General features: G+C 37.2%; 1 protein-coding gene across 1 annotated transcript in view; it reads right to left on the bottom strand.

Moving 5' to 3' along the window:
• Positions 1-14,050, bottom strand: part of ATRX (ATRX chromatin remodeler) — a 214,071-nt gene that overhangs the window by 85,945 nt on the left and 114,076 nt on the right. The window contains exons 22-24 of the mRNA XM_068963358.1: positions 10,749-10,879; positions 8,809-8,897; positions 8,507-8,679 (exon numbers count right to left, since the gene is read on the bottom strand). Coding sequence (XP_068819459.1) covers positions 8,507-8,679; positions 8,809-8,897; positions 10,749-10,879 — 393 coding nt within the window. The remainder of the gene's footprint in view (positions 1-8,506; positions 8,680-8,808; positions 8,898-10,748; positions 10,880-14,050) is intronic.

Here is a 14,050-nt window from a genome sequence, read left to right as displayed (position 1 = left end):
TTAAACTTTTGCCATTTTAAATATGATGTATGTTGGTATGGGAGTTCCCTTCAATTGATATATGATTAGCTGTTTTTCTCTTGTCTTTAAAATTCTCTTTTTTATCTTAACCTTTTTCCATTTTAAATATGATGTACCTTGGTATGAGTCTCTTTGGGTTCATCTTATTTGGGATCTTTGTTTCCTATACCTGGGTATCTGTTTCCTTCCCTAGGTATGGATATTTTCCACCATCATTTCTCAAGTAAGTTTTCTGTTACTTTCTTTCCTTCTGGGAACCACATAATGTGAATATGGTTGATGTTTCACAGATGGCTCATATACTCTCATTTTTAAAAAATCCTTTCCTTCTTATTGCTATTCATATGGGGGTAATTTCTACTATTTTATCTATCAGATTGCTTGTCCCTTTATGTAGTCTCATCTGCTTCTGATTCCATAAAGTGTAACTTTTTTAATTTCACTTACAGTATTGAGCTCTGATTGATTCTTTCTTGTATTTTCTAAGTCTTTGTTAAAGCTTTCAATGAGTTCCTCCAATCTTTTCCTGAGTTTGGTGAGCACCATTAGGACAGTTTCTTTCAAATCTTTTATCAGGTAAACTACTTATGTCTGTTTCACTGGCGTTTATTTTTTCCTGGGATTTTATTTTGTTCTTTCATTTGGACCACATTCCTCTATCTCATTATTTTTATTTCCTTTACATTTCTATAAATTAAGAGAAACAACTACCTCTCCTAATCTTGAAGAGGCCTTGTATGGGAGCATTCCCTGTGTAGACCACTTTGGCCTAAAGGCTTTTGCAGGCTGGCTAGAGCTGCAGTGGACACCAACAGGGGTTAATCCCTGGGGAACAATATGCCCAATACTGCAGTGGTGGGACCAAAGAGCCTGAAGCAGGCCCAGTCCAGGGGCAGCCCCCTGGGAAGTACTGTGTATAAGGCTGCCTTAGAAGGATAGCTGGAGCTGGAGAGGACATGGTCCAGGAGCAACCCCTGAAGAGTGCTGGGCTGTAGGCTACCTTGAGGGGGCAGCTGGAGGTAGAGCAGGCATAGGCCAGGAGGAGTCCTGGGAGGAAACTCCAGACAATGGTGATCATCAGTGCCTCCTACCCAAGCCAGACCTCCAGCAGTTCCCTGTCATTTTGGCAGCAACTTCAGGGTGAGTAAACATAGTTCCTTTACATATACTCTAGGTGCCTTTAAAGTTTTTTCACTGTGTCACAGAGTGAGTGTGTCTGCATTTAGATGCCTCAGCAATATATCTTTCTACTGTAGATCATCCTGAAAGAGGAGAGATTCCCATGGATACTGTGTCTCTGACTTTCCTGCTAGTTTCTATGTGGATCTTCGATTGGCAGCACCAGCATATTGGGCCCTCAGATCTTCTTTAAGAAGAAGTGTGCTATATGTAGGTGTAGATCAGTGTGCTCAGGGGAGTAGGTAAAGACAGGGTCTTCGTGTGCCACCATATTCCTCAATCTGCTTTATGTTTTCAAATATAAATGCTCACTGATAAAGCTTACTCTGAAAACAAGTGCATAACTCAAAGATACTGCATGTTCAGTTCCAGACCATCACAATAAAGCAAATAGCACAATAAAGTGAGTCACATGGCTTCATGGTTTCCCAGCACTTGTAAAAGTTATGTTTATATACTATGCTTGCTTGCTAAGTCAGTCACTTCAGTCGTGTCTGACTGTGCAAACCTATAGATCATAGCCCACCAGGCTCCTCTATCTGTGGGATTCTCCATGCAAGAATTCTAGAGTGAGTTGTCATGCCCTCCTCTACGGGATCTTCCTGACTCAGGGATTGAACCTGCATCTCTTACATCTCCTGCACTGGCAGATGGGTTCTTTATCACTAGCTCCACCTAGGAAGCCCTTATATACTATCCTGTAGTCTATAAGTATGCAATACTATTATGTCTTAAAAAAACAATGCACATACCTTAATTAAAAAGTAGTTGTTGCTAAAAAAAATGCTAAACTTCATCTCACTGAAGCGAGTCATAATCGCTCTGGCTGGTGGAGAGTCTTGCCTCCATGTTGATGGCTGCTGAAAGTCAGGTTCCTGATAATGGGGTGGCTATGGCAATTCCTTAAAAAATGAAGTTTGCTGCATCAATATTAGCTCTTCCTTCCATGAATGATCTCTTTGTAGCATGTGATGCCGTGTGACACCATTTGATTCACAGTAGACCTTCTTTCAAAATTGCAGTCAATCCTCTCAAACCCCGCCACAGATTTATCAACTAAGTTTAAGAAAGGTTCTCAAGTCTCTGTTGTCATTTCCACTATCTTCACAGCATCTTCATCAGGAGCATATTCCATCTCAAGAAACCACTCTTTTTGCTCATCCACAAAAAGCAACTCTTCATCTCTTAAAGTTTTATAATGAGATTGCAGCAATTCAGTCACATCTTCAGGCTCCAATTCTAATTCTAATTATCTTGCTATAATATTTCCACATCAGCAGTGACTTCCTCCACTGAAGTCTTGAACTCCTCAAAGGCATCCATGAGGGTTGGAATCAACTTCTTCCCAACTCCTGTTAATGTTCATATTTTGGACCCTTCCCATGAGTTACAAGTGTTCTTAACAGTACCTATAATGGTAAGTACTTTCCAGGTGGTTTTCAACTGACTGCCCAGATCCATCAGAGGAATCACTATCTATGGTAGTTATAGACTTACAAAGGGTACTCCTTAAATAATAAGACTTGAGAGTCGAAATGACTCCCTGGTCAATGCGCTGCAGAAAGAATGCTGCGTTAGCAGGCTTGAAAACAACATTAATCTCATTGTACATCTCCATCAGAGCTCCTAGGTGACCAAGAGCAGTAATATTTTCAGAGGAATCTTTTTTTCTGACCAGTCGGTCTCAACAGTGAGCTTAAAATACTCAGTAAATGATGCTGTAAACAGATGTGAGGTTATGCAGGTTTTGTTCCATTTACAGAACACAGGCAGAGTAGGTTTAGCAAAATTCTTAAGGGGCCTAAGATTTTCAGAATGTACTGTCTTCAATTTGAAGTCACCAGCTGCATTAGCTCCTAATATAAGTCAGCCTGTTCTTTGGCACTTTGAAGCTGGACATCCAGTTCTCCTCTCTAGCTATGAAAGCCCTAGGTGGCATCTTCTTCCGATAGAACACCATTTTGTCTCCACTGAAAGCCTTTCGTTTAGTGCAGCCACCTTCATGAACTATCTTCACTAGATCCCTTGGATGCCTTGCTGCAGTTTCTGTATCACCACTTGCTGCTTCACCTTGTCCTGTTATGTTATACAGATGGCTTCTTTCCTTAAACCTCTGAACCAGCCTCTGCTAGTTACAAATTTTTCTGCTGCAGCTTCCTTGTCTCTCTCACACTTCTTACAACTGAAGAGAGTTAGAGTCATGCCCTGGATTAGGCTTTTTAGCTTAAGAGAGTGTTATGGCTGGTTTGATCTTCTATCCAGACCATTACAACTTTCTCCATATCAGCAACTAGCCTGTTTCACTTTCTTATCATTCATGTGTTCAGTGGAGTAACACTTTTAATTTCCTTCAAGAACTCTGCATTTGAATTTAGAACCTGGCTACTAGCTGTTTGGTGCAAGAGGCCTAGTTTTGGCTTATCTTGGCTTTCGACATGTCTTCCTCATTAAACTTAATCATCTCTAGCTTTTTATTTAAAGTAAGACACAAAAGAGTCTTTCTTTCACTTGAACATTTAGAGGCCATTGTAGGGTTATTAATTGGCCTGATTTCAATACTTTGTGTCTTACTGGATAGGGAGACCTGAGGAGAGGGAAAGACACAGGGGAAAGGCCATTTAGTAGATCATTCAGAACCGCAACAGTGCAATATTTATCAATTAAGTTGCCTATCTTACCTGGGTGCGGCTCATGGCTCCCCAAAACAATTACAATCGTAACATCAAAGATCACCGATCACAGAGCACTATAACAAACCTAATAGTAACCAAAGAGTTTGAAATATTGTGAGAATTACCAAATTGTGACACACAGATACAAAGTGAACAAATATTGGAAAAATGGTGCCAATAGATGTGCTCAACATAGAGTTGCCACCAAACTTCATTTTGTGAAAACACAGTATCTGTGAAGTACAATAAAACAAGGTATGCTTGCTGTGAAATAATAATAAATCAAATATTTTGAAGTAGTTTATATACAGTCATTTCCTCCTCACAAACAACCTAATATACTAAACTAAAACACAAAGATGTAGATACTGTAAGGTAAACTTAAATGACTTATTCAAGATCCTGTTTCTCAAAAAGACCAGAAAGCTAATGCAAATAAATTAGATATCAATTCTTTAAAGGAAAGTGAAATGTGTAGTGAAAAATGATAGTTTAATTACAGCCATCTACTTATTTATTAATAGTATCCATTTCGATTTCCAGGTGTAACATGTTGGTTCCTTAATACTTCCAATTCAGGTTTTACATTTACTATAAGAAAGTGATTTGGGGGGGAAATTTCCTGGCAGTCCAGTGGTTAGGACTTGGCACTTTCAGTGCCAGGGCCCAGGTTGGATCCCTGGTCTGGAAACTAAGATCCTGCAAGCCACATAGCATGGACAATAAATAAATAATATATACCAGGTATATATGACCATATGCTGTGATCTACTCAGCCTTATATAGATTTAGATCTAAAGAACAAAAATAGATCTTTATCATCTATTTGTTCTAAAAAATGTTTCTGATCAACTATACATACAGAGAGCTACAAAAAATGAAATACATCCATATATGAATGACTTCTATTTGACCACAGAGAGCTACACACTAGAGGAATAGGTGAAGTTCATCATTTGTAACCCACAGCTTTCCCTGTCTGCCTTTATGTTCATAACATGTAGCAACCTACTCTTTGCTCCAGTTCTTTACAGTCTTTTCCATATTTCAGCAAATATGGCAAGTGATAGTATTAGGTTGGTGCAAAAGTTAATCACAGTTTTTGCATTGTTGAAATCTGCCTTTTGATACTGGCTGCTGCTGCTGCTGCTAAGTCACTTCAGTCGTGTTCAACTCAGTGCAACCCCATAGACGGCAGCCCACCAGGCTCCCCTGTCCCTGGGATTCTCCAGGCAAGAACACTGGAGTGGGTTGCCATTTCCTTCTCTAATGCATGAAAGTAAAAACTGAAAGTGAAGTCGCTCAGTCATGTCTGACTCTTCGTGACCCCATGGACTGCAACCTACCAGGCTCTTCCGTCCATGGGATTTTCCAGGCAAGAGTACTGGAGTGGGGTGCCATCGCCTTCTCCGTTTGATACTGGAATACATTCTAAATAAATGTGGTCATCATTTTAATGTGCATTTCTTGTTTTATGCTTTTTTGCTAATGAGTTATGACTTACTATTTTATATTTATTTTAGACTAGGGAAATGATGTTAGACAAAAAGCAAATTCAAGCGATTTTCTTATTTGAGTTCAAAATGAGGCATAAAGCAGTGGAGACAACTCACAACATCAACAACACATCTGGCTCAGGAACTGATAATGAATGCACAGTACAGTGGTGTTCAAGAAGTTTTGCAAATGAGACGAGAGCCTTGAAGATGAGGAGCACTGTGGCCATCAGAAGTTGACAATGAACAACTGAGAGGATCACTGAAGCCAATCCTCTTTCAACTATGTAAAAAGTTGCCAAAGAACTCACCATCGACCATTCTATGGTCGTTCATCATTTGAAGCAAATTGGAAAGGTGAAAAAGCTCGATAAGTGGGTGCCTCATAAGCTGACCAAAAATCAAAAAAAACATCATTTTGAAGTGTCATCTTCTCTTATTCTATGCAATGACAACAAACCATTAATCAAACAGATTGTGATATGCGACAAAAACTGGATTTTGTATGACAACTGACAATGACCAGCTCAGCAGCTGGACCAAGAAATAGCTCCAAAGCACTTCCCAAAGTCAAACTTGCACCAAAAAAATGTCATGATTACTGACTGGCAGTCTACTGCGCATCTGATCCACTACAGCTTTCTGAATACCAAAGAAACCATTTACACCTGTGAAGTATGCTCAGCAAATCTATGACATGCACCGAAACCTGCAATGCTTACAGGTAGCATTGATTAACAGAAATGACCCAATTCTCCATGACAATGCCCAACTGCACATTGCACAACCAATGCTTCAAAAGTTGAATGAATTGGGCTATGAGGTTTTTCTTTCATACATCACATTCACCTGACCTCTTGCCAAGAGACTACTACTTCTTCCAGCATCTCAACAACTTTTCCAGGGAAAATGTTTCCACAACCAGCAGGAGGCAGAAAATGCTTTCCAAGAGATTGTCAAATCCCAAAGCATGGATTTTTATGTTACAGGAATAAGCAAACTTATTTTTCGTTGGCAAAACTGCATTGATTTTAATGGTTCCTATTTTGATTAATAAAAATATGTTTGAGCCTTGTTATAATGATTTAAAATTCACTGTGTGAAACCATTAATTACATTTGTGCCAACCTAATACTTTTAATTGCACAACAGGAAAACTGGAAGAAGCTCCTCATTTCTGAAAGCAACCCAGCTGCATTAGACCCCATGTGTACTTCCAACTGATGAAGGGATCTATACCTCAACATACTTTTATGCAACCCATTTGGAGCACAGTATGATACATACTGGTTAGTCTACTCTCTCTTCTCTTAACCATGCTGCTGCTAAGTCACTTCAGTCGTGTCCAACTCTGTGCGATCCCATAGACGGCAGCCCACCAGGCTCCCCTGTCCCTGGGATTCTCCAGGCAAGAACACTGGAGTGGGTTGCCATTTCCTTCTCCAATGCATGAAAGTAAAAAGTGAAAGTGAAGTCGCTCAGTCGTGTCCAACTCTTCGCGACCTCATGAACTGCAGCCTGCCATGCTCCTCCCTCTGTCCATGGGATTTTCCAGGCAAGAGTACTGGAGTGGGGTGCCATTGCCTTCTCCATCTCTTAACCATAAGTTATAAGAAAAACTTCAACAAGAGTATTTTAGGAAAAATCATTCCCAGGAACACATAAATTATGAGCTATTTATTTCTAATTATGAGATGAGAGACTAAGGAAAATTTAAGTGAAATGCAGATCAGGAGACCAGAGGAGAAAATAGCAGGAGATTCCCACTACCTTAAACTTTAACCATTCCTTTAAGTATACTTTAAATCTAGCTGGAAGATGAACACTGTTAAGCTGTCTTTATGGGATAGCAGGGGACAAAAACAAAAGAGGAACTGCTTTGGTGGTCCAGTAGTTGGGAGTCTACCTCCCAGTACAGGGGACATGGGTTCAAGCCCTAATCAGGAAACTAGGTTCCTACATGCTGCAGGGCAACTAAGCCTGCACACCACAACTACAGAGCCCAGGTGCCGCAACTAAGACCCAATTTCACCAAAAATAAAAAAAATTAACTAAATTTTAAAAATAAGAAGAAAAGAAATTTTGTAATTTAATTTATACTACTCCCCTGGTTTCTCAGAGAAGTAATCCAAGGTCTATTGTTAGGCTGCCATCTGTCTATTCTAAGGAGGTACTGAAGAGAGAAATGTTTATCAGGGATTCACCAAATTTGTTCAGCTGGAGGCCTGTCTGTTCTTAGGATCATTCACTGAACTGGCAGCCACAACTCCCTTCTCTTCACGGATGGTCTATACTTTGCTCCACGATTCACAAATGCCACATATTTAGAGTTATTTATACTGTTGTGTCTCTAGATATTTTAAATATTCAGCTATCTGTTCCTAGCACTCGAGTTTCTAAACATCTAGTCAGACTGCTCTAGGAGAATGTGCAGCCTGACTACTCATCCTTCAAATGTAGAAATGAGTAAAGAGAACTTAAGCCACTGGGAAGTTCAATGGAAGACTCACTGAGTTTATACCCATGCACAAGAGAAAGAAAGAGAAAGCGAAGTAGATGACACAACTGTACCTGATACAAGGGAAATCTAAAGTAGACAATAAATACGGATTCTGAAGAATTACAAAGGAATAAGACTAAAACATCAAAACTAGCTTTACTGTATAAAATGAATGACATTGTTTATTACCTGAAATGCTTACAGTTATTTATATGTAGTTAAGTGAAATCACCATGGTGGGTTTAAAATAGGATATATCTAGGTCTGAATCCTCTTCTACCGATCATTTATAAAGATATAATAATATTGTGAGGCTGTTCAAGAATGAAGTTAGATAACACATAGAGTAAAAATAATATAGACTTTAGGCATATACGTGTAAATAAATGTTAGCTTTTCCTTCTTCCCTTCTTAAATACCAGAGAGAGCACAATGGTTTGCTTCTACTTCAACATTCATTAAACATTTGTTGCTATTATATGTATATGATTATCCTAGATGCTTACCAATTGTGGAAAGATATTCCTTTGAGCCCACTGGTGAGGATAATTAATAACTGGAAAGAAGCATGACTTTACAATGACATGATATTTTTAAAATCAGTGTTCCATGATATATGTAAGAATTATTAGACTCACTTTCTTCCAGTTTTAAAGAAACTGAGGGATTGTTTCCTGTTTCATCCACATTTCCTTCACCACCTCCTCGAGATCTTGAATTCCAGACTTTAATCACTTCAACATCATTGTCACTGCCACTTCCACTTGAGCTACTATCTTTTTTTCCCTTTTTCCCCTTTGCTTTTTTCTTTCTAAAAAACAGAACAAATTCAAATGGTTAGGGAAACACAGGAAAAATACAAGTGCCAATTATTAGAGGACAATCAGCAAGTTGGGATTTTAAACATGTCAACACAGGGCACAAAAAGTATTCAATTTACTTTGTATAATCATCAGAGCTTAAACTCATGGAGGTTTCATCGGAATCTGAAGCTATAAATTCATCCATACTGTCTTCATCAAAATATCCCTAGGAAAAAAAAATGAACAGTTTAAGAATTTATTTCAATTTAAACTGTAAATCATAATGATGATGTCTATTTCATTTAAGGATAAGTTCATTGTTATGAGATAAGAAAGAACTGAAGAACTATAACAGATTAGAAAAAATAAAGGAAACATCACAATATGACTAATAAATGCAACATGAAGTCTTAGATTGACTCATGAAAAAGAAAAGGGATGTAAATACAAAAACTGATGAAATCCAATTAACCTCTATGTTTAGTTACTAGTACTTATGTGAATTTCTTAATTCTGACTATTTTACTATGGTTATGCAAGATGTTAATCTATGACAGAAGAGACAAGAACATACAATTGAAAAAAAATAGTCTCTTTAATATGTGGTGCCGGGAAAACTGGACAGCTATATGTAAAAATGAAATTTGAACATTCCCTAACACCATACACAAAAATAAACTTAAAACGGATTAAAGACTTAAACGTAAGGCTGGATACTATAAAACCCTTATAGGAAAACATAGGCAGAACACTCTCTGACATAAATCGCAGCAAGATCTTTTTTGACTTACCTCTGAGAGTAATGAAGATAGAAACAAAAATAAACAAATGAGACTTAATTAAAATTTAAAAAGCTTTTGCAAAGCAAAGGAAACCAGAGACAAAAACGAGGTACTATGCCACACTGGTTGGAATGACAATCATCAAAACTCTACAAACAATATATACTAGAGAGGGTGTGGAGAAAGGGGAACCCTTTACACTGTTGGTGTGTGTGTGCTAAGTCGCTCAATCATGTCTGACTCTTCGTGACCTCATGGATTGTAGCCCGCCAGGTTCCTCTGTCCATGGGAATTCTCCAGGCAAGAAAACTGGAGTGGGTGGCCATGCCCTCCTCCAAGGGATCTTCCCAACCCAAGGATCTAACCCAGGTCTCCCACATTGCAAGTGGATTCTTTACCGTCTGAGCCACCAGGGAAGCCTTGTTAGTGGGAATGTAAATTGGAATAGCCAGTATGGAGAACAGTACGGAGGTTCCTTAAAAAACCAAAAGTAGAGTTGCCACATGATCTAGCAACCCCAGTCCTGGGAATATACCTGGGAAAAAACTGTAATTCAACAAGTGTACAATAGTCAGGACATGGAAGCAACCTAAATGTCCACTGACAGAGAAATGGATAAATAATATGTGGTGTGTGTGTGTATATATATATATATATATATATATATACTATGGATATTATTCGGCCATAAAAAATGAAATGATGCCATTTGCAGCAACATGGATGGATCTAGAGATTATCATTCTGAGTGAAGTCAAACAGAGAAGGACAAATATTGTATGATATTGCTTATATGTGGAATCTAAAAAAAGGGTACAAGTGAACTTATTTAAGCAACAGAAATAGAGTCACAGGTGTAGAAAACAATCTTATTGTTACCATCGGGAAGGGAATAGGGGATTGGAATTGACATATACACAATACTATAATAAAGACCTACTGTATAGCAGAAGGAACTCTACTCAATACTCAGTAATGATCTATATGGGAAGAGAATCTAAAACAGAGTGGATATACGTACAACTGATTCACTTTGCTATACAACAGAAAGTAACACAACATTGTAAATCAACTATATGCCACTAAAAATTTTTAAAAAGATTAACATTTAACACTCCTTCCATAATCACAATTCACTCAAACACTGAGTAATTAACTAGAAATAAAATAGGCTGAAGTACTGTACCACAAAGAAAAAGAAATCTGAATATACAGTAAGTCTATATAGATCAACCTTTATCCAAAGTTATTCTACTTACTACAGATACCTTTTGATCAATTTTAGGTTAATTTACCTTATTTTCTTTACTAATGTAGTCCAGCTGCAAACACCATGGGTGAGTCCAGATTCTACTTAACATTTGAAAATCTTGGAAAAGTTTTGCACCGGCCTTTCCTCTTCCGCCTTCACTGCTATTACCTACACCTGATCAAAAGGAAAAAAAAAAAAGGGCTAACGTTAAGACCTAAGAATTCTCTAGTTCAACTAAGGTGTTTCTGTACTAGGACCTTAGCTTGATCTGTGCATCAGAATACTCTGGCCCTGTAGAGAAGCTAATAGGCCCTCACTTTTAGACTATTTCAAAACACATAAACAGGACTGCAAAAGAAATCCAACATACAGAAATCATCAAAATGCTACAAAAAAAACACTTGTGGTATAATGATATGCAACCTTATTAATACATTAAATAACAAAATATAGCAGTAAGTTTAACAATGGCCTGAAATTTTGAAGTACTGATAAAGGTAAATAAGTTTGAGATATCAGTAACAACAATAATATGTAGAAATATTTCTTATTTCTATTGGTAACAAAGTCACAGCTATCACTAATACTACTATGGTTTAATAACTGGAAAAATGCCATATTTTTGATAGAGGTTAGTGAGAATAGGCAGTATTTTCTTATTCAGGTCCTAGATTCTATCCATGTGCTTTAGATTACAAATTCCTGCTTTAGATAAAGCCACTCTCTGTATACAGTACTTAAGCAAAACTCTTATGTCAAAAACCCAGCATTTATAAAAAGTGTTTTTCCAGTTAAAAAAATTATTTATTTTGCCCAGGGAAACTTCAACAATATATTTTTATATGAAAATGAAGTAAAAATGAAATGAATGCACATTTCATTAAGATGACAAAATTATCAAGGGGGTAAAACACAAAAGAACAAAGTTGATCTTTTAAAAGAACAGTACTTAAACAATAACATTTTTCTGTCCACACATGAGGGACAAGATGTATATTCAGTAATGATATGAAATATGAATAAAAAAGCATAAAAATCCAGTACTCGCTATTTTGCCTGATTAGAGGTATTGCCACTGTGTATGATAGAAATCATTGCTGTGAAAATGAGGCATCTAATTTCTTGATAGCATTCCCTTGTAATCCTTTTATTTCTACAAAGACATAAATAAGTCTTCTTTTCACCTGAACACTTAAAGAGGCTAAGGCATGCGCCTATATCTTGTTCTGGTTTTGATTTACATTTCCCTGATGGCTAATCATATCGAGCAACATTTAGAGAGGTGATTCTCAGGCAGAGGGTACATCAGAATCACCCAGAGGAATTATAAAAATGCAGCTGCCTAAGCCCTACTCTAGAACCATTGAATCAACCTGTAAGATAACAGGAGTTTATTGTTTTCTATTTATAAGAGTACAATTCAGTGGCATTAAGTATAATCAAAACATTGTACAACCATCAGCACATTCCATTTCTAAAACTTTTTCCATCATTGTTAACAGAAACTCTGTACCTGTTAAATGAATCTGACTCTTCTAGTCAATTCTAAATGTAATCACACAGTGTTTGTCCTTTTGTTTCAGACTTATTTTACTTAACATGATATCTCCAAGTACCATTCACATCAGAATTTCTTTAAAAGATTGTAATATTCCATTGTTTGCATATATCATATTTTGTTAATCTGTTCATTATTTGATGGACACATTGATTGCTTCCATGTTTTTGGCTATTATGAATAATGCTGCTATATATACATGAATTGGTAAGTATCTGTTTTGAATTCTTGCTTATGGTTATTTTGAAAGTAGAATTTTACCTAGAAGTACAATTGCTGTATCACATGGTAATTCTCTGCTTAACCCTTTGAGGAACTACCACACTTTTGTCACAGCAGCTACACAAGTGTTCTAATTCCTCCATATCACTTCCAACACTTATTATCTTTCTTTATCTGAGAGTCATCCTATTGGGTGTGATGTGATATCTCTTGGTTTTATTTGTATTTCTTGAATAACTAGTGATAATGTAGAGCATCTTTTAATGTGCTTATCAGTCACTTGTATATCTTTTTTGGAAAAATGTCTATTGAAAACCCCTAAGTCCATTTTTGAATTTTGTTGGTTTTTTGTTGTTGTTAGGTTGTAAGGGGCTCCCCAGGTGGCGCTAGTGGCAAAGAACCCGCCTGCTAATGCAGAAGACATAAGAAACACAGGTTGGATCCCTAGGACCGGAAGATCCCCTGGAGGAGGGCAAGGCAACCCACTTGCCTGGAAAATCCCATGGACAGAGGAGCCTGGCAGGCTACAGTGCACAAGGTTGCAAAGAGTCAGACATGACTGAAGCAAATGACCACATGCACACACAGAAGTTGTAAGAGTTCTTTTTATGTTCTGGATATTAATCCCTTTTAGGAAAATGACTTACAAATATTTTCTTCCATTCTGTAGACTGTTTTTGTATGTGCTCCATTTCTGCATGCCTAAGACAATGTATGGATTTTAATAGTGATTTAAGCTAAAAATCAGGCTGTTTCAAAACTAAGTATTCACACTTATAAAACCTAAAGTGTCTACTGAAGGCAGAGGCTTACATGTAAATTGAAACTTCTGATGGAAAGTCAAAGTTTTAGCTCCTCAGTTGTGTCTGACTCTTTGTGACACCATGGACTGTAGCCCACCAGGTTTCTCTCCATGGAATTCTCCAGGCAAGAAGACTGGAGTGGGTTGTCATGCCCTCCTCCAGGGGAAATTCCTGATCCAAGAATCAAACCTGCATCTCTCGCACTGCAGGCAGATTCTTCACTGTCTGAGGAACCAGAGAATTTGATGGTAAAAAGGAAGGAAAAGAACTGTATTTTTTAGAGAATGAAGGAAAATTAAGATACTAATTTTCTTGAAATTCATTAAATTTAGTCTCTTATGACTTTAATTCTGCAAATATTAAATATATGATAAATTATTACTACTAAAATTACCATCAAATTGTTGCTAGCATTAAAAGAAAAATTTATATGAACTTCTTAAAGCTAAGTTGAATATAAAAAGAGTCAAAGAAACAAAAGTATTTTTGGACTATGTAATCAATAAAGTATCAAAGATTTTAACTGCAAGTGAGACAGGTGACATTTTGGGAGAAACACTTTGATGGTTTCTAGTGAGAATCAAGATAAAGCAGCTTTTAACATAATCCATTTGGCCTTTTATGAGAGTTTTTTTCAAGGGGTTATTAACTCAGGTTATTATACTTTAAGGAAAATAAAACATCACATTTAGTAAGGGGGAAATTCTAAGACATTCTCATGACTGAAAGATTCATGGCACCAGATAAATTAACAACCATACC

The sequence above is a fragment of the Capricornis sumatraensis genome, chromosome X (assembly GCF_032405125.1).
Source record: "Capricornis sumatraensis isolate serow.1 chromosome X, serow.2, whole genome shotgun sequence".
In the NCBI taxonomy this organism is placed as follows: domain Eukaryota; kingdom Metazoa; phylum Chordata; class Mammalia; order Artiodactyla; family Bovidae; genus Capricornis; species Capricornis sumatraensis.
Note: the sequence above shows the minus strand (reverse complement) of the source record. Positions and strands in the feature narration are given on the sequence as shown.